This window comes from Apium graveolens, chromosome 7 (assembly GCF_009905375.1).
Source record: "Apium graveolens cultivar Ventura chromosome 7, ASM990537v1, whole genome shotgun sequence".
NCBI classification, from domain to species: Eukaryota; Viridiplantae; Streptophyta; class Magnoliopsida; order Apiales; family Apiaceae; genus Apium; species Apium graveolens.
In genome coordinates, this window is record NC_133653.1 from 24,225,350 (window position 1) to 24,246,867 (window position 21,518).

At 33.8% G+C, this 21,518-nt stretch overlaps 1 protein-coding gene across 2 annotated transcripts; it reads left to right on the forward strand.

The window, feature by feature from the left end:
- Positions 1-186: 186 nt before the first annotated feature.
- LOC141672720 (ABC transporter D family member 1) lies at positions 187-20,811 on the forward strand. 2 transcript variants are annotated; one of them, XM_074479367.1, is made up of 27 exons: positions 187-314; positions 507-571; positions 1,731-1,892; positions 2,774-3,056; positions 3,873-4,097; positions 5,201-5,398; positions 5,577-6,031; positions 7,608-7,743; positions 7,842-7,920; positions 9,343-9,581; positions 9,709-10,013; positions 10,095-10,212; positions 10,302-10,460; positions 13,175-13,274; positions 13,363-13,471; positions 13,986-14,076; positions 14,507-14,631; positions 15,422-15,571; positions 15,655-15,727; positions 16,272-16,452; positions 16,551-16,709; positions 17,105-17,257; positions 17,333-17,569; positions 18,390-18,550; positions 18,747-18,799; positions 18,880-18,958; positions 20,418-20,811. In XM_074479367.1, the coding sequence occupies exons 3-27, from the start codon at positions 1,831-1,833 to the stop codon at positions 20,502-20,504; spliced, it is 4,017 nt and encodes a 1,338-aa protein (XP_074335468.1). In that variant the 5' UTR covers positions 187-314; positions 507-571; positions 1,731-1,830; the 3' UTR covers positions 20,505-20,811. The 2 variants fall into 2 exon arrangements, with proteins under 2 accessions (XP_074335468.1, XP_074335469.1); XM_074479368.1 differs by having other exon boundaries at positions 300-431.
- Positions 20,812-21,518: the final 707 nt, after the last annotated feature.

Here is a 21,518-nt window from a genome sequence, read left to right on the forward strand (position 1 = left end):
CAACTAAAATATCATTGTGTTGCAGAAATTTGTTTTCTTACCAGTAATTTATGGGACAAAAATGATACAAATACGTACATAAAATAAAGAATTATATACGCTACGATAAATCCATCTTATTTATTAAATAACAAGAATATTATAATAAAACGATTTCGGAAACGATTTGGAGATAATAAAACACATTAATAGACTTTTGTAATGTGCGACTCCCCAAACAAGACTTCTCACCAAATTTCATTTCATTTCTCCTGAAATAAAAGTTTATAAAAATCCTTGCCTCTGACGCTACTGCCTCCTCTTCTTGCTCGGAAGTATGTTCTACTAACCCCTTTCTCGACCAAATATATATAAATAATTTATATTTATATTCGCACAACACGTAGAATCTAGGGCTTTTCAATTTTTAATTACTTTCAACTGGATCGGCTGTAAGTATATTTATATCCATGTGTTTTATTCTCATAATAATAATTTGAAGCTTAACTGTTGTGATTTCATTTCAGCTAATTGAATTTTGATCAGTGCTTGATTTATGCTGTAATTCATCTGTTTTGCTACTGATCATCAGGTCAATCTCACTCTCTGTTTACCTATATCTCTCTCTATGCATATGTGTTTGTATAATTGTATGTGTTGATAGTTGTATTTGTCTAGTGATGTTTTTGTTGAGTAATTGAAACTTGTCTTTGTGTTTTGAGGACTTTTCTTATATATAGACATGTGTGTGAGAGGGAGGGAGAGGGAGAGGGAGGGAGAGAGGGAGGGAGGGAGGGAGGGAGGGAGAGAGAGAGAGAGACAGAGGGGGGGGGGAAACGAGAGAGAGAGAGAGAGGGACGAGATAGGGAGAGAATTTTCAAGTTTTCTGGCTGATGATTTTATGCTGATTTGCGAAAGGAGAACTATTAAAAGCTCGAGTAAACTATTTAAGTTTATTCCAAATATTGGCGCCTTGGTGAAGTAGTCGTTATTGTTTTCCTCTATTGAATTGTAAGTTTGAAAGGTGTTGCTTACGACAAAATTTGTTTTGTCAGCATTTTGAGTTGGGCGTTGGTTGAGGGGAGATCTTTTTTCCTCCAATGAAATACTTTGTTGGTCACACGTAAACGTTAAAATGTTTTTGGTTCTTTCTATTAGTTTTTAGACATGATATCCTGAGCATTAAATGGTTTGTATGTACGATATATGACTTCCAAAGGATTAGAAAAATTAATGATTGATTCTTGACTAGGGTTTAGTTCGGTTCACTTATAAAACCTCCCAATAATAATGCACGAAAAGTTGCCTAAACAGCATCACAACAACACCTATTGTATATTCATATTTTTGACTTTTTAACTTAGCTTTGATCATATTAAGTTAATAGCTACGAAGCTATCAAGTAAACTCTTCAACAAGTGTACAAAAGACTTGCATTACATATTCTTGCCATTTAACTTTTGCCATGATTTGAACGCCTTATTTTTTTTCATGAATTAGTCTCTTTTTTTGGTTACTGCGGTGAATTGTGTTTGAATTTTTTTATGCCATAAGTTATAAATTTATGAGTCAGCAAGAAAAAAAGGTTACAGATTTATGTTTAAGTGGGCATCTGTGCTTAAATGTGTCTGTTTCTTGTTCCATTCCTTCATCTCATGCAATGTTTTATACTTGCTAAATAGTTTTATTCCATGTTAACTTTTATAGTAAATGGTATAATGTTTTTATATTTATTGTTATGTGTATCTCAGGTCCTTTACTTTTAAAAGACCCTGTTCATTTGTTTAGAGCGGAGGAAGTTATTTTGGCCCTTCAGCGATAATTGCTGGCCGGAAATAATCACTTGTAGACATGCCTTCTCTTCAACTGTTGCAGTTGACTGAGCATGGTAAAAGCTTTCTAGCATCAAGAAGGTACTGAGATTTTACTGTTCATGCTTTCACATGAAAACTTATTCACAGCTTTATGTCATTATTGGTTTTGTGAATCTTATTTTATATCGAGATTCGAGCTGAGCTTTTAAGTTTATGCTTTCTAGCAGGAACTATACATGTCTATTTCCGACCCAAGTTAATGCTTGTAGGGTTTAGTTATTTAAGATGCATAGTTTAAATTTAATTGTAATTACAAAAATTTAGCAAGTAGTGTCTTTATGGTACTATTTGTGCACTCCGTTGATGTCTAAATATATTCGTCTTACTTAATAACATGTATGAGGAAGTCAGGGCGCTTCATAAGGACAACAAACAAAATATGAGTTGAAGCATTTAGGTAAAATGAGGTTATGACACTATGTGCTGCTTGCAAGAACTCAGTACAATGAGAGTTTCTTGCTGCATTTGTAAATTCCATGTATGGAAAACTATGATGCTATCCTTTGATATAATAATCTAAAATTTAGAAATGAACTGTTGCCATGCCTTTGGTATTATAACGAAAACATTTATCTTCGAGTGGACAGACAACTTAATGTGCTTATACTTCGGATATTTGTAGAATTTGAGCACCTTAATAACCTACCTAAGAATTGATTGATAGTTGGCAAATTACTTTTCTTCTAAACAGTTGGTTTATAGCTTAAATATAGAGAAGCGAAGTTTTAGGTCATCACAAATCCTAGCATGGTCCTCTTAATATTTATATTCTAAGGATGTCCCATAGATCACCAGTGTACATATTAAGAATGTCAAGTTATACCTACATAACAGATGAACACTGCTTGTGTTAGTGTTGCACATATACTCTGCACTTCCCCTATCTGCAATTTACAATTGTTTTTGCTATGCGCTTATAGGAAAACCCTGTTGGTGGCTTCTGGTGTCATAGTTGCTGGCAGTACAGCTGCAGCTTATATGAAGTCAAGAAATAGTGCTAAACGACCTGAATCATTTGGTCACCACAATGGAGTCGATGACAACAGTGAAGGACATGACAAAGTGGGTGGAAAAAATATTTCTGTAAAGAAAAGTAGGCAAAAGAAAGGAGGGTTGCGCTCACTCAAAGTTTTAACTGCAATTTTAATCTCTCATATGGGCAAGAGGAGTGTAAGGGATTTTCTGTCGTTATTAGCCATAGTGGTAAGAGCCTCTGTATCCGAGTGCAGCTGAAGTTCATTTGTTTACGCTATAAACACACTGCAATAATATAAAATCATAATTCATATTAACTCTTGTCTGCATTTCTCTTGCCTGATATTATAATTTATTTTCAGTGCGAACTTCATGTTTGCACTTGATTTTTTTAAACATTAGTAGGCAAGAAGTGCATCTTCGAGTGATTCGATTTCCTAAACCAGTGAGTTCTTATTGTGGAGATTCTTGATAAGATAGTGGGAAATACTTTATGACTTAATTTTTTGGAGGATTTCTGAATAATATTAAAGAAAATTGCGCAAATTTCAGACCTTTGAAGGATTACATCTGCTTAAATAAATTTTGAAACGCGAAATTCAAGTAACATCTTAATAAGTAAGCAACCTTCAAATGTGGTCAACCTTCTGGAAATCATTAACTGACATAATTAGTCAAGAATTCAATTCCTTATTTGATATTACTACTATTTTACTTGCCTAATGAGTGAAATACCGAATCACTTGCTGTTCATTTTATTTACAAAAACAAAGTAACAATTAAAAACTTTTTTAAGTTTTTCTTCCTAGTCAGTTTTTAGAAGATTCTGAGAGTTTGTCACGTAACCAAGCTCATGTGAAGTGTTAATTCAGTAAGTGTATACTAGATCTTGGTTACCTTTTGTAGCAACTATCGGAACTTGAACTAATACATCATGTCTGAGTGTAGGCTTTGCTTTTCTGCAACTGATATCTGGTCATTTAGTATCGTTAATTAATGCAATTGGATCATTTATTTTACCTTTTGCACTTTATTTTTTGGCAGGTATTGAGAACTGCTGTCAGCAATAGATTAGCAAAAGTGCAAGGATTTCTATTCCGTGCTGCTTTTCTTCGACGTGTACCCACTTTTTTCCGGCTGATCTTCGAAAATATATTGTTATGTTTCCTTCAGTCAACCTTGCTTTCTACTTCGAAGTATATAACAGGGACTGTAAGTTTGCAGTTCAGAAAAATTCTGACAAGGCTTATACACACACAATATTTCCAGGTACAAAGTGATACTAATTCTAAAGATACACATTTTCTTTGTTAATGTTATTTTTTAGTTTATCTCTTAAAAATATCTTCGATTATTTTATAAATTAAAAAGTAACAGTTACATAAACTCTACATGCTAAAGAAATTTCGCCTTCGTAAGGTTCAAGAAAAATATGTCCGTCTTTAGGAGAATGGTTGAAGTGGATAACTTAGTCTATATGTTGGGGAAAAGGCTATTTTTATCTATGATGCAATGTTTGTAGTTTTTGAGCTTTTAGCCACTTTTGGATTAGAACTATATCAGACCATTATTGGAACTTCAAAGTTTATGACATCACTGACTTACAGTCTTAGTTTATGTCAAAAATTGTACTTAAGCTAATTGTCTGAAGGATGAAAGGAGTTTCTTTTTTAGGCGTAAAGAGGTCAGATTATGTACTAGTTCCATAGGTCGCGTCCCTTGTTTTTATGTATTTGTATGGACTATGCTGCTTGTGCTACTATGAGTTCACTTTTTTTATTGTAAATAAATTGACAGCGTAGTAATAGGGACCAACTAATATGGACAATGATCTAGTGGTTATAAACACTCTAATTAGAATCTTTTGAGAAGTTTTTTGATATTCGTACTGAATGCAGAAAGATTTGCCAGAATTAGTAGTTAAGTGGTATACAAAGTTAGTTGGAAATGTCCTCTGACCGTAACCCATAAAAGGTGCACAGAGAAATAATTTTCCAGATTCCTTTGCGACCGTTCCTTCGATGCATTGTCCAACTGGGCAATTAAAAAGGCTCCTCACTAATAAAAGCCCATGTTGTACTAGGGAACCAAATAATTAATACATCTCTAGGAACTTTGCAGTCAAAGTAGCAGGCAATCAATATTCTAACATTACAGTTGCATGAAGATGTGCCAAAAAGCTACATATTTGACTTAAAAAAGAGTTGCAACTTAATGTTGTTATTATCATCAATTTTTTAGTTGGAAACTACTGCAGTAAGTAGATATACCTGGAACATGACAGATTTGAATGTATCCATATTAGTTTCTACATTCTGGATTATTTGGTTTGCTTTTGGTGTTGTTCCTGACATTCTTTATGTTGCATTCAGAATATGGTATACTACAAAATATCCCATGTTGATGGGCGGATAACCAATCCTGATCAACGAATTGCGAGCGATGTCCCGAAGTTCTGTTCCGAATTAAGTGACCTAATACAGGAGGATCTTACCGCAGTTACTGATGGTGTTCTATATACCTGGCGTCTGTGTTCATATGCTAGCCCAAAATATGTATTTTGGATATTGGCAAGTCTCTCACAAGATTTTGTTATTTTGCAAACTTATGATAAGTTTTTGTCTTCTTTTAAAAGATTGAATCAGTTGAATAATTTAGTGAACTTATGACTTCCACTCCCTTCATTCTTATACTAGAAATCATATTGCATGAGGCTTTTCATCTCAAGTCAAAAGGTTATGTTTGCAGGGTTATGTATTAGGAGCAGGAACATTAATCAGAAATTTCTCTCCGGCATTTGGGAAATTAGTGTCAAAAGAACAACAACTAGAAGGCGAGTATAGACAGCTCCACTCACGGTTAAGGACCCATTCGGAAAGCATTGCATTTTATGGGGGTGAAACAAGAGAAGAATCTCATATTCAGCAGAAGTTCAAGTCTCTTGTCAAACATATGCGGAATGTACTTCATGATCACTGGTGGTTTGGCATGATTCAAGACTTTCTTGTAAAGTATCTTGGAGCCACTGTTGCTGTTGTTCTAATTATTGAGCCGTTTTTTGCTGGAAATTTAAGACCTGATACTTCAACTATAGGACGGGCAGAGATGTTGAGCAATTTAAGATATCATACTAGTGTCATAATATCACTCTTTCAATCCTTGGGAACTCTGTCAATTAGTTCAAGAAGGCTGAATCGTCTAAGGTAATATCATATCAGCTGTACATTTCTTTCAGCATTCATTGGACTGAAAGGTATTGATATCAATTTATCAAGATATGGGACATTTCAGTTTACATGAAGTGCATGATAGGATATTTGTGCATCTGTTCATGAATTTGGGTTTCTAGCGTTTTGTTTATAACCCTGTTCACTGTTTTCCTCCCTGTTCAAGGAAATAGAAGGTAAAACAGTAGAAACATTGTAGTTTACTGAAACCCCAAATTTCTAGTGGTAGTTGAGAAATTTCATATCTACCTGATGACTCTCTTTTTAAAGTTTCTGATATTAGATAAACAAGATAGTCTTGAAACCCCCCTCTTTTTTTGCGTAACTTGCAAGGTCTTTAGTTGCACTATTTGCAGCTCAAGGAAAATATGTTAATTCGTTTGATATATAGTTTTGGTGTTGTTAAAAATGGTTTAAACAGTTACTCAGAACTAGGAAGGCTCGTGTAATAGCTATGATAGGAGAAAATTGGCTTGAAGGTTTGTATCTTTGTGGAGGAGAATTTGACGATTATCTTATGGGATTGGTCACCATTCTGTTTTAACATTCCGTTAGTAAGAGACAGTACAATGTTATAAATGTTTTAACATGTTGTCAAGCGTGCAATTATATTCCAAATGTTTTAAATTTGCATTTTGCTTAGTTAGATTTTTACTGTAATTAAATAAAGTTTGGGTGCCTTTTTATCTATCTCAAGCACAAATGTGTTGTGCAACTTATTGATATATGTTTTCCTTTAGTATTGAGAATAAGATTTAAAAATGCATCTGAAAATCATATTTCTTATCATCCATCTGTGTCAATATTCCTTTTTGTTTTCCATTAATTTTATTATTTAAGCAGTTGTGATTACTGATTTGTTGATCTGTTCCATGATTTCTTGGGATTTGAGAGTATATGTTGGTGAAAGTTTTTGTGTGCTAGAAAGCTAATAACAAATGTTAAATCCAGGATTCATTTGACTAGTGGGAGGATGTTTCTATATCTTCATTATGTCGTTTTCATGTTGTCTGTGCTTTATGTCTGCTTCTGCTTTTCAGTTCATAAACATCTCATGCCTTCAATGACATGATTTGTGATGGGTGTCTAGTTTTTATTAAGTTTTTTAGAGGAGTTTGTTCCTCAGTCTTTGTTTAGCAATTATCTACCATTCTGTGTTTCTAGTAGATGAGTGGTATGGGTTCATGTGTTTCTCCTCTCTTAAATTTATTTATTTTTTAGAGCTTATCTGTGGTTGAGGCATATGGTTGCTTTGATCATCTTCTTCTGTAATTTCAAAAGATATGGAAAGGTTGTAAAAAATTCTCGTGTTGAAGCTGTCGATTGATAGGTACAAGAGCCAGGTGCAAAATCTAGTGGGTAAATGGTTTAATGTGTTGGCTGTATGTGTTTTTGATTCTTGTGGAGGTCTTATTCTTGTAGAATATACAATTCCTTTGTTTATTTATATTCAGATATGCATGCAATAGATTACTGTTTTCTTTAATAATTTCTGCAATAAGATTATACATCACTTAAATTCTATATCTGATTAAGACTTTTATTCTTGCAGTGGTTATGCCGATCGTATTCATGAACTCATGGTCGTATCTAGAGATTTAGGTACCCATGATATATCTTCTTTGCAGAGAAGTGGGAGTAAAAACTATGTTACCGAAGCAAATTACATTGAATTTGATAGTGTCAAGGTAACAGGCTGTTCTTTGGACTGAATAACATATTTACTTGCCATATTTTGAATTTAACTTTTTTGAATATAGCGTTTGATGAATCCTATACTTTCCAGGTAGTGACACCAAGCGGTAATGTTTTGGTGGAGGACTTGACCTTAAGAGTTGACACAGGGTCTAATCTTTTGATTACTGGTAGTCTCTTTATCTAGTAGTTTTCCTTTTATATTTTTTTTTTGCAAAATACGTTTAGGTGGGTTTGTTTGAGTAATGTAAACTGGTAGAGTGGTAATCCGAATGAGATATGAGAACTTGATATTTATCATGGTTTAGGTTTCTTTTCAGTATCCTCACCTTTCTTTGTGAAATGTGAACCACTGACACTGATCTGAACCCTGTACATTCATTTTTTAGAACTGGTTTTTACTGGTAGGGCAGCGTCTGTCCAGTAAATCAATTATTTTTTGTGCAAAACTGCATAATTGAAAGTGAACTCCTCGTTATTCAATTCTCACTGCTTTCAAGAAAACAAATTTGTTGATTTTAACTGGACTATTGACGAGAACAAATAATTTTGTCAACAATCTTTCTTTTCTTATCTTGTTTTAGCAATTTTTTGTACTCATTGCTTAGTTTATTGATGAGTTAGTGCATTATTTTGTAGTTACTTGCTATACAATATTAATTTTGTGTTTAATCGTATTGCTGAGTTGATAATAAGAAATTCTAGTTTTATGACGTCAAAGGAATTTAAGAATAACGTTGTCGATTGTGGAGAACACATAGTTTAACAAGGCAATCTTTATCCTTCTGAATCTTAAAAATTTGACGAGCTCAATTTATTATTAATCTCCCTTGCTATGTGAGAAAGTTTGAGCCAAAAGATTGACCTGACAGTGGCATAGAACATATTTATCTTCGTGTCAGCCCTTGAATTCTATTTAAGTCTATGTTGCACTGCACATTTGTTTGTCCAAATAATCATTGCATGTAGTCTGCTCTCTTGTGTATGTCGATGGTCTAGTTTTCTAAAAGTTCAAGGATTGGTCATAAATACCCTGTTCGCATTTTAGATGGAGAACCACTTAAACTTGTTGTCACTATGATGTCGGGATCATTATGTTGCTACATGGTTGTTACATTGCTTGCTACAAGTTTTAACGAGCCTTGCAATTTGACCAGCTTAGACATGACGAGTTATAATAAGTATTAAGTATCCCCGTGCCTTTGATCTCAATTCTCAAGGTAAAAAATGCTTTTATTATGTCAAAGAGATAAATAAATAGAGCATAGGAGTCATATAGACTTTTGGCTCATCTAGTGGCCTTCTTAACCAACTTTAGATTAAAGTTAGTGGCTAAGAGGGTGCTTTGAAATGAATTATGTTGTTATTCTACTCAGTAAATTCTATGTTCTAAAAATTTCATAGTAGGTGCTACTTACTGAGATTAGTGCTTTCTTTTTTATGCATCCACATGGTTGTATTTCTTATGTATGCCTTCCATTTCTTTGCTGTTTGGCTACTTGATTGTAGCATTATGCTTGGATGGAAATATAGCTAAAGTATCATGTTGGGCGTTGAAAAATGACAATTTCTCTTTCATTGCACTCATCTAGGTCCCAATGGAAGTGGTAAAAGCTCGCTTTTCCGAGTTTTAGGAGGCCTTTGGCCACTGGTATCTGGGCATATTGTGAAACCTGGGATTGGTTCGGATTTGAATAAAGAAATTTTCTACGTGCCTCAACGCCCGTATACAGCTGTAGGAACTCTTCGGGATCAATTAATTTACCCTCTCACTGCAGATCAGGAGGTTCAACCTCTCACAAGTAACGGAATGGTTGACCTGTTAAAAAATGTAAGAACAGTTATATTTCCAATTTTCCGTTCATATGTTTTTGCATGTCAGTGTAGATATAAGGCCACATTAATTTGTATAAATCTTGAATCTCATGTGGCCTGACTTATCACTTGTATGTTACTAGGTTGATCTTGAGTATCTTTTGGATCGCTACCCGGCTGAAAAAGAGATAAATTGGGGCGATGAGCTTTCTCTTGGAGAGCAACAAAGATTGGGAATGGCCAGACTGTTCTACCATAAACCCAAATTTGCTATTCTTGATGAGTGTACCAGTGCGGTGACAACTGATATGGAAGAACGTTTTTGTGCTAAAGTTCGAGCTATGGGAACATCATGCATTACAATATCTCATCGCCCTGCGTTAGTTGCATTTCACGATGTTGTCTTGTCCTTGGATGGTGAAGGAGGGTGGAGTGTCCAATACAAAAGGTTGATCATTTTTCATTTTTTGAAAAAATTGGTTTTATGCATTTGACAATTAAATTATCCATAGAGCTCTGTAATCTACAGTGAGGATTCTGATGTTGCTACTGGTACGGAAATTGAAGTTAGCAAGTTGAAAACTTCTGAGACGGACCGGCAAAATGATGCAATTGTTGTTCAACGTGCTTTTGTGGATATGAAAAAGGTAAATTTCTAATTTTCCACTGTTTTTGATTATAACGTCTCGTCATGTTGGCTTGCCATAATAAGAATATTGCTGGAACATGTTATTAGGACTCTGCATTCTCAAATTCGAAGGCTCAGTCATATCTTTCAGAGTTAATCGCAGCATCTCCTGCAGTGGATGATGAAAATCCAGTGCCTGTGATCCCAAGGCTCAATGTTGTTCCAAGATTATTACCGTTAAGAATAGCTGCTATGGCTAAAGTGCTGGTGAGTGCATGACGCTATGTCCTTGTGTTGTTCTTATTTGACTGATATTCTTAAGCTTACAAGAATTAATGTTGCCTTTGACATACTCACCGGTTTGACTGTACTTGTTTGTCTATTTGTGTATATTTGAGTGTTGCCTGCTGTGTTACTTATATATACAAACATAAGCCATGATCTGTAAAGATTCTCTAGTTCTGTACTCAGTTTATGCCTTTTATATGTTCTTTTTTTTTATTAATCCAAATCTTAATAGTAATGAAGCCGGATGAGAGATTTTGTAGTGAGGTTTTCCTATAGTGAGTCCATGTCTTGCATTCAAATTTAAAACATATTTTTGATTGTAATTTGAAAGCATACGAATACAGTTAAACCTCGATTAAGTAATATCCGATAAAGTAATAACCTCGCTTAAGTAATAATTTTCATCGGTCCCAACTTGGGCCAATGTTGTAAAGTAATATTCTCGCTAAAAGCATAAGATAATAAAAAATTCGAAAGTCATTAAGGGCCCAAGTAATATGTAAAGTAATAATTCTATAATTATATATATATATATATACTGTATAATGTATATGATTACAAAATTTAATTCTTATTAAAATATGAATCTATTGTAGCTTGTTTCTTCTTTCCACCAAAGCCAAAATTAATCTCGTCCTTGACTTTATGTAAAGCAAAAATAACTCCTGGTATGTTTTGCTCGTGTTGTAACAAGTAATTGTTCAAAGTGGTGAGTGCTTGAAATGCTTCCTTTGATGACACGCTTGGGATGACATTGCTATCGTCGGGTTCAGGATCAGTCCCTTCATCAGTGCTCATTACCGACTCAATGATTTCTTCATCCGTAGGTGATTCCATAACCGCATCATTCTCGTTTGGATAGTTTAAGAGATGCTCGACATCCATCACATTCCTATATCGTAAATTAGAGATAACTTCATTTAATCCTTCGACACCTTCATTTATTTCTCCAAGTTCTTGTTCATCATTTTCTTCTGAACGAATCTTGCAATGCCGAAAACAATTTGCAATTGTGGTTGTTTTCACATCAATATTCCAAGCCATGTTAGCAAAACTAATAGCATTCAAGATATTAACTTTTTGGATATAAGTAATCATAATAAAAGTAATTTTAGATCAAATACATTGCATGTGATTAATTCTAGTTTTTATACGTACATTATATATTATACTGTACCACGTAAACATAAAAATTCGGTAAAGTAATAAAATATTACTTTATCGATAAAGTAATAAAATATTATTATATCGATAAAGTAATAAATTCGGTAAAGTAATATTTTTTCCCGGTCCCAAGGGTATTACTTTAAAGAGGTTTAACTGTATATAACTGTCTAGAGTCCAGACGCATAGCTTACATTCCTTTTATTTATCCCTCACCACTCTACTCGTCCCTCTTCCATCAAAACAAACTAAGAAGCAAATGTTGAAACCTGATTAATATGCGTTCCTATCGTTTAAAGTGAGTTGCATTAAAAGGGTTTAGAAGCTGAGAACTCAATTTAAACAAATTTGGGTAAAACTAGAAATCTGTAGTGTTAGGCAGAATAGTAGTCATTTTAATGTAAAGTGAAAAGATAACTATATATGGAACCGGAGAGAATGTCCAATACACAATTTGATATCTAATTAGCTTGTCCACTGAGAGAATAAGTTAGCTAGTACTATACATAATCTATCAAGTCATTGACATGTGTTTCCATCTATTGTGAGTGAAACATTAACTAATTCTAGATTTAGAATTTGTGATACTTCAGTCCCTAGATTGCGGGGGACAGTGACGTGAATCTGGTTTTACTTACGAGCCGTAAGAAGTAGAAAAACTATCCTCGCATAGAAAGATGATAATTTATTCCGCCTCAGTTCCCAAGTAGTATAACCGCCTCTTTATTAAAATTCCCGGGCTACAGTAACCAAACAACAATATAACCAGAGTGAACAGCAATACAATTAATAATATACTACACTGATACAACATATAAGAAAATAGCAAGACGTTCTCTTCAAATACTACCTTGTCCACAAGAATCATATTTCCGGTTATGATTTTCTAATCATAAAAGCTTTAATCATTTAATTGGTTCCTTATTTATCCCTGGTTGATTTTTTTATACCTTTAGAACAGCAGTCACACAATTCTTAACCTTAAGATATAAATCAAATTATAGAATTCGAGAAAGGAACAGAAAGTTGGATCTTAGATTCCCCGGTAATAAAATTGTCATGAATCAGGTATCATTTCTATTCTCGTGTATATTACAGGGACAAACGAGATTTAAGGGAGTATTAGGTAGAATGACATAAATATTCTATTAGATTAGGGCGGGATACTTAGAAAGAGCTAAACCAGAAAGAGAAATTTTAACCATTCTTAGTCCATTTTTCTGCAAGTACATCATGTATATTTGATGGTCATAGTTAAAGAGCACAGAACAGAATGGTTCATTTTTTGTTATTGTGCCATTGTGCGTGTGTGCACAGCTAGTGGAGATTCAACTTTTGCAAATTTTCTTGTGCTAGGCTAGTTAATTGACATTAGTAGATTGTTCCACACTTGCACTATGTTGTGAATGAATTGCTAGGTGTAGGCTTAGTTTCTTTGGCATCCAAGTCTGAGTAAATTCTTTCAATAACTTGTTTGATCATTTTGGATTGCTGATGTTAAGATTGACCTCAATGTTTGATTCTTTTAGGTCCCCACGGTGCTTGATAAACAGGGTGCACAACTTTTTGCAGTTGCTTTGCTCGTGGTGTCAAGAACCTGGGTTTCAGATCGTATTGCCTCTTTAAATGGTATCCTTCTTGCTAGAGTGATTGTGTGGTGTGCTTGGTGGAGCATGGGTGTCGTTATCGAACTTAATGATTCTTTGGGTTTTTTCAGGAACTACCGTCAAGTATGTTTTAGAGCAGGATAAGACAGCTTTTATCCGGTTGATTGGTGTTAGTGTCCTACAAAGTGCTGCTTCATCTTTCATTGCACCTTCCTTAAGGTAATTACCCTGCTTTTGAAATTACCTGCAAATTTTGTTAGGCAGATAATGACTTCTTCTTTTGCTTTTTAAGCTGACAATTTTACTCAAATTTTCTGTGGCATTTTGCCTATAAAGCAAATAGAATGTAAAATCTTGATATGGGGTTAAGCGATATAGATGGTGGCTGCCCTTAATGTTTCTGGTGGTTCTTGTTTCTATCCTCAAATATGTGATTCTTGATCCATAAAGATCGAGAGGTAGCTCTAGTATGAGCTTCAAATTATCAGTGTTTATATACTGGACATATATCCAGATTTATTAATTATTGAAACCCCCAAAAGTACTGTTGGATCTCAGACTGTCAATCATCTGAATTTTTTTAGGTGGCTTTTATTCTATTTTTCTTCTAAAAGAACAGATGATTGAGTCTGGTCATGCAGGATTAATTTGTGACTTGATATATCTACTTATTTTTCCTTGCATATCCATAACTTATGCTGTCACAGTATATATAACATATCTACTTTTAAAGACATTTGACAGCCAGACTTGCACTTGGATGGAGAATTCGTTTGACTCAGCACTTGCTCAAGAACTACTTAAGAAAGAGTGCATATTATAAGGTATTTTATATTGAATGCAACTCTTTTATATTTGAATTAGTTGGGTTAGACTCCAAACGAATGTTACATGATGAAGTGTCTACACTCATTGGACGGGTGTCCTTTTAATTCTTTTTTTTTATAAAAACGTTACATACTGACTATAAGTTTTTCGTACTATTTTTTTCTCCACTAAATATTATTTCATATAATCAGAAGTAGTGACAGTTTTGTATTATAGTCAGAGACCATATATGTTAGGTAGCCTATGTGAATGTTTAGAGAGCTTTGAAAATTGAAACCCTCATTCTCTCATGATACAGCAGACGTTGGTCCTGATACAATCTTTCACGGGCTTTAGTTTTGCACTTATATGATATATTCTTTATATGTTGACATAACTTACATCTAAAACTCAGTAAAGAACCTTTTCTACTGAATTCCATTGTAGGTATTCCACATGTCAAATGTACAAATTGATGCAGATCAGAGACTGACTCAAGATGTAGAGAAGTTAACTGCTGATCTGTCAGGGTTGGTTACGGGGATGGTAAAGCCAACTGTTGACATTTTATGGTAAGTGTTGCAATTGATCATGTTGTTTTATTTCATGGACAAGTCATTAGATCATGATGGGTTACTTTGCTTTCTTCACTTTTCTACCAATTGAACACTCACCTTATCAGTTTGGTGTTATTGTTTTTTAATCTACACTCCGAGATAGTAGTAGATGCTCTCTTGATGCCTTGTAGACCTTTATGAGTTTCAATCATATTGGTCAAAAGTAGAGACTTGATTTTAAATTAGTGAATATCAGTCATTAAGTCCTTTGCCCAACTGCCCATCATGCTCTGGCGTTTCATATTTGATATGTTATATGTCTCCTGTAACTGAGAGTTTGCTATCCAAATTTGACTCTTACGACTTAGTAAGCGTAACACTGATGCTGTTAATTCAGGAGAAATTTATCTTCGGAGGAGCAGAAGCTGGTTATTTCTGTGCAAGAAACCAAGTCTTAATAATTTTCATTTTGGTAGTTTGATAGATGTAGTTTGTTTTGTGTTGTCTGTTCTGGGAAGCAGTATAAGTTGCATCTTTTGTACAGTATTTAGACTAGGTAAGGATGATTACTATTTTGCTGAGGTCATCTCATCTTGTTTTGTTTTTGTGGGTTTTGATGAATTTTTAATAACGTTGGGATATAGTGTCGTTCTTTTCATTCCACTGAGCTTCCAATACAGAGTCTCTGCTTAATAATGTATTGATGTTCTTTTCTCGACTCTTTCAGGTTTTTTAGACTTTGCCCTCCATTTATGTTTTTATTCACTTATTCAATAATTTATATTCCTTTTTCATATATTGTAAGGTTCACATGGAGGATGAAGCTGCTAACAGGTCAAAGGGGAATTGCCATATTGTACACGTACATGTTATTAGGGTTGGGTTTCTTAAGGGTTGTTACTCCTGACTTTGGCAACCTGGCAAGCCGTGAACAGCAGCTTGAAGGAACTTTCAGGTTTCATTTTGGTTCATGTTTAATGTTGTTTTTTGTGCATTATTTTGAAATTATGATATCTTAGAATACTGTAATCTGATCAGGTTTATGCATGAGAGACTCCGTACACATGCTGAATCTATTGCTTTCTTTGGAGGCGGTGCCAGGGAAAAAGCGGTATATTCCCTTTATGATTCTATTCAATTTGATGCATTATAGAAGTATATGTTTAGCTCGTCCTATAACATTTATAGTGCAAGACAAATTGTGGAATCACTTATCATACTGTAATTATGTTGCTCTTTGTCATGTTGGAGCAGGAAAATTAATATTTTCTAGGTATATTTATTATATAAATAGGTGTTTTCTAATGAGACAAGCTTTGGTGTAAATGCTGACGTACTTGAAAAGAGCTCATTAATTGATACAAGTAATCAGCTGAATTGGTTGTCCATTCATTTTTTCTTTAGTTTGTGTGTATTTGTATCGATTAATTTTCTCCTTTAGCCAGTATATGTTTTCTGTTTAATCTAGGGGTATTCATATTATGTTATGCAACTGTGTACTTGCATATAAAATACAAGAGTATAGCTAAATTGTAATTCCAGTAGTTCTACTGTATGATGCAGCTTGCTCTAATATTCAGTTTTTTAGTTTCTAATTTTATAGAAGAGTCCCCATATAGAAGCCCTCCTTAACTAATGTTCCTTGTTCTTCTCAGATGGTTGAATCAAGATTTATGGAACTTCTCAATCATTCTGCTTTACTTTTGAAGAAGAAGTGGATGTTTGGTGTGCTAGATGATTTTACTACAAAACAGCTACCACACAATGTTACATGGGGATTGAGTTTGTTATATGCTATGGAGCACAAAGGCAACAGAGCTTTAGTTTCCACTCAAGGTACGCATCTGTAGTGAGAAAATGGTTTTCCCTGTGTTTTGTTTGTCTTGCAGAAATCTCTCTTTGAAAGAACATAAATGTATCGTCGATAATTTTAGGTGAGCTGGCACATGCACTCCGTTTCTTAGCATCTGTTGTATCTCAAAGTTTCTTGGCTTTTGGCGACATTCTGGAGCTACATAGGAAATTTCTTGAGCTATCTGGTGGTATTAATCGAATATTTGAGCTGGAAGAGCTTCTAGATGCTGCCCAATCAGGTATTTGGAAAAAGTTTCGGCGTATTATCCTCATTCTCTTTGACTGAAATATCTCTTGTGCCATCATACACCTACTTAAGAGTCTCATGAGATTTGTTACTACTTGTCATTTTTCCAAAGCAATTCACTTAAATTTGTCTAAATTATAATTCGATGTCTATACCCTGTCTCATTATGTAGATGAAAATATTGACATGCCACTGTATGACGTTCTAGAGACTTCATTCATGCTTTAATGATCATGATGCATGAATACGTCAACCCATTTTTTATTAAAAAGAACTACATATCATCTCACACAAAGTTCCTCTTTCTTTCGAATTATCTACTTAGTATTTGATAAATTGTTCGAGTGGTGTGCCCTTGGGCTGATAAGGTTATTTTTGTTGCCCAAGATGTTGCAAGTTCTACATCATCCGCGGTGAAAGAACTGAACTCTGATGATATTATATCATTTTCCAAAGTGGATATAATCACACCAACACAGAAGATGTTAGCTAGACAGTTGACATGTGATATAGAGCCAGGCAAAAGCCTTCTTGTCACAGGTCAGTATTGTTGCTCACTTTGCTCATCTAGCATGTACTCGGTTATTTGTTTTGTCTGACATGTTTTATATGAAGGTCCAAATGGAAGTGGGAAAAGTTCAGTTTTCAGAGCCCTTCGAGGTCTTTGGCCCGTAGTTAATGGAAGGCTTGTCAAACCACATCATGTTACTAATGAAGAGGCTGGATCTGGTTCTGGTCTCTTTTTTGTTCCCCAGAGGCCATATACATGTTTAGGGACCTTGAGAGATCAAATCATATATCCACTCTCTCACGAGGAAGCAGAGAAGAGGGTGGAAAATTTGCATAAACAAGGTTATTATAAATTTACCATCATTAATTTTAAGTATTCATTACAATCTCATTGCATGTTAGATGTACTTGAAAAATTAATTTATAGTTGGTCCTGTCAATATCACCTTGGTTGACATAACTCATGATTAGTATTACTTCTCCCTGATTATCAAGTAGAATTCTTGACGTTGATCAGATGATTAATTTAAGGTGCATAAACAAGGCAATTTTGGTTGCTGTCCACAATGTCTTTCAAAGAAGATATATTTTTGCAATTTAGATATTCGGTAGATTTACAGAAGAATTGCAGTTCTTGTTCACAAATGTCACCATAGCATTTGGTATATTTGCATGTGTGTGTCTGTGTGCTCTTTGTAGTCAAATTTAGCGAAAAGGCCAAAGTTAAGTGAATTATAATTGCTGCATATTTAGTAGAAATTAAATTAAATAGGCGTGTACTGTAATTTTTCCTGGAAAACCTTTCATTTTCTGTTGAAGTCCGTTTGGTATGTAACATGGAAGGTGTGAACGCAATGGTTTTTTAATCTGTGATAAGGTGCAAGAAAAAAGTACTAGCTTATAAATATTGGCATTTTGAGGCTGGAATTTCTTAGTGGAGTAAATTCTACTGTTTGATTTTTGTTCTTCTGTGCACATCTCTTGTTGTTTCTGTTTGTTAAATAAAGCATGAGGATATTGGCATGAGCTTTTTCCTGCTTATATAATCATATTGTTGCATTAACAGTTGGCTGCACTTCATTATGCAATTTGTTAACACAGCAAATTGTAATAGTGTCGTCTTTTTTTTTTTTTTAAAATATCTTAGTCTCATCAATATCAGGTCAAACGTTTACAAGTGGCACAAACAATTTGGATGCGCATCTAAAAGCAATTTTAGAAAAAGTCAAGTTACTCTATCTTTTAGAAAGAGAAGGTCGCTGGGATGCCAGTCAGAATTGGGAAGACATCCTCTCACTTGGTGAACAACAAAGACTGGGCATGGTGAGTTCAATTAGTGGAATTTGGATGTCATGCTGGAGGTTGCATTCATGCACACACACACATGCATATATCTAGTCTTGAAATTTATGTTTAAGGCATTTGGGTTTAGCTACTCTTTAAAAAAAAAATCATTGGAGAAATGTTGTACCCTTGAGTGCATGATGTAATGCTAAACACCGGGTCATTTGTTTTCTAGGCTCGCTTGTTCTTTCAGAAACCTCGATATGGAATCCTGGACGAGTGCACCAAGTAAGCACCAACTGTAAACTCTGATTTTTTTGTGTAAACAGAACTTGTACAGTTCCTTACATATTTCTCTTTCAATACAGTGCTACTAGTGTTGATGTTGAAGAACATCTTTATAGGATTGCAAATGATATGGGGATAACAGTTGTTACTTCCTCACAGGTAAGTAGTGCTGGTAACAGTAAGAAATATACAATATGCCGTGATTTAGTATATGCATGAGACTTGGGGCCCGTCTGGCTTATCTTAAAATAATTAGAGTTTTTGTTACCTCACCTAAAGGTAATTTTCGTAACTTTAAGCACTTTTTTTTGTTAAAATCATTGAACTTGTAAACTAGTTATGGATTTCGTAATTCTTAACTTATATGGGATAAGCAATGTACAAGATGGCGTACATGTCAAGTGAATATCATTTAAAAATTTAAAAAGTTGAAATTTAATTTTTTTAAATTTAAATGGAAAATAGAATTATGACATTTAACCCAGTAATTATACTTAAGTTTAAAAGCTTCAAGACTTTAAATTTTAATTTTACATGCGAAATGTATAATATTTAAGTTGCAGACTAATACATTGATACTTTTAAAAAGAATTGACAATAAACCCCATTACTTGTACTTATGTATAAAACTTTAAGAATTCAAATTTTGATTATTACATACGAAGGAATTGATAAATAAGCTCCACACTTTACTATTTAAGCTCCAATTCCTAATTAAAACAACCTGTAAATTACATCATTGTCCATAGTTTGTAAGAAGCAATGCATAAAAAGTATGGATAAATATGGCACAAAAATTGTAATTGGAGTTTAAATAGTAAAAGTTGGTGCTTATTTATCAATTCCCTAAATTTAATTTGAAGATAGACATTATTGCCGAGCATAATAGAAAAGACATAGCAATATAGAAACACTTCAAAATACGTACGAAGTGAAAAGTACCTCCTGGGTTATTCTTTTTAGGAGCTTATAAGCCAAGAACAAGCCATTTAACATTTTTGCGAAGCAGTCCAGAAACTTTGACCACTTGTAAAATCCCAAGCAAGTGGCTCTTAAACTCTGACCACTTTTTTTTTGTTGTCAAAATTATTAAAACCTATGTAACCAGATCAATTAAGAACAAAATTCAGTTTATGTTCTATGGTGGTGTTTTCTTTATTTTTCAAAAGAATTTATTGCAAGATTATTAAAATTTGTGTGGGCTCGTACATTGTGCTTATTATAAGTTATTGATAGGACATGTGAGGGGCAATATGAACTTTGTTCTCTCCAACAATCAGTTTTTAGCCCCTTCTCTTGTTTGTTTTTCTATCTTTCCGACTTATGTTGCATAACGGACTTTGCTTATGTATTTATGTATTGCATATATGTAACCTGCTGGCCTGTTCTCTCGAACTTTTAGTATGCTACACATCCCTTTTGCAGTAGCATACCTTTCGCTTCATGTCTTTGTTTCTTTGTGTTATATACATGTACATACCTCTGTATCATATGCATAACAAGATCAGCCTAAATAGAAACCATTTCATTTGTTTATTAGTTCGTATTTTTTACTTTTTAATTGACTGTAATATGCTGTATTAGCCATCTTATAGTGTGATTTGCTTGTTTATTACAGCGTCCCGCTTTGATACCGTTCCATTCTACGGAATTGCGATTAATTGATGGTGAAGGTAAGTGGGAGCATCGCTCGATCATGCAGTGAGTTGGGATGGTTCCTTTAGCTGCTCTTCTTTAGATCATATACAGATTTAATTTCTGCAATGGCTGTGACTATAGTAGATCAAACCAGTTTAGACTCTTGTGAGTAAATCAATGAAAATTGGGGATAAAAAAGCAAATGAATTATATTTCCAATGTGAAGGAAATAAGGAATAGGGTATACAAGCGAACATTAGTTTATGTAATCTAGAAAATCATGTATAGGCAATTGTTGTTTAGAGCACTATTTTGTTGTAGGAACTCATAAGCCTATCAAATTTATCAAAAGCCCCAGAGTAATATTGAAGGAATGTTGGGGGCATCTACTAAGATCTACATGTTCGTCAATTATTTGCTGAAATTTTCCTAATTTAAACTAGAGGATGGTGCATTTTGACATAAAAAAGTCGATATATTTGTTTTTTTTTGTGTGTTGCAAATTGATTTAATGGATTTGAAATTAATTGAATAAGTAACTCTAACTCGATGAACTTGTTAGTATAACAAATTATTCTGCATATGAAGTGCTTCATTTGGTAACTTAAGATGACTAGCAGTCGCTCTTTTTTTTCTCTCTATTATATTTATGTACTTTCAACTTTCTAGAAATAAATGTTAAAGCTTTTATGTTATTTACGTAAATTGTTGTTGCTAGTTCTGTTCCCAGTTTTCATTTTGCTATGCACAATTATTACATTAAGAAAGCAACTTATTTTCACTTGTCAGTTATATTTATCGAATGGTCATGGATAATATTCAAATTACAAAATTACGAGTTATAATGGATTTTTAAACTTTATTTTATTATATATGTTATCAAGGCATTCTTTTGATTAAATTAAACACCCATCTTTTACCTGTGGAGGATAAATTTATCCTATTTTTATATAATTAACAAAAATAATCAATTTTATTGGAATATCTTATATTGACAATGGAGTATTTTATCGTTTAAAATTGATCATTATTTTTTAAAACGATTTTGTTAATTTTTTTAAAAAATTGGTTATTTTTATCT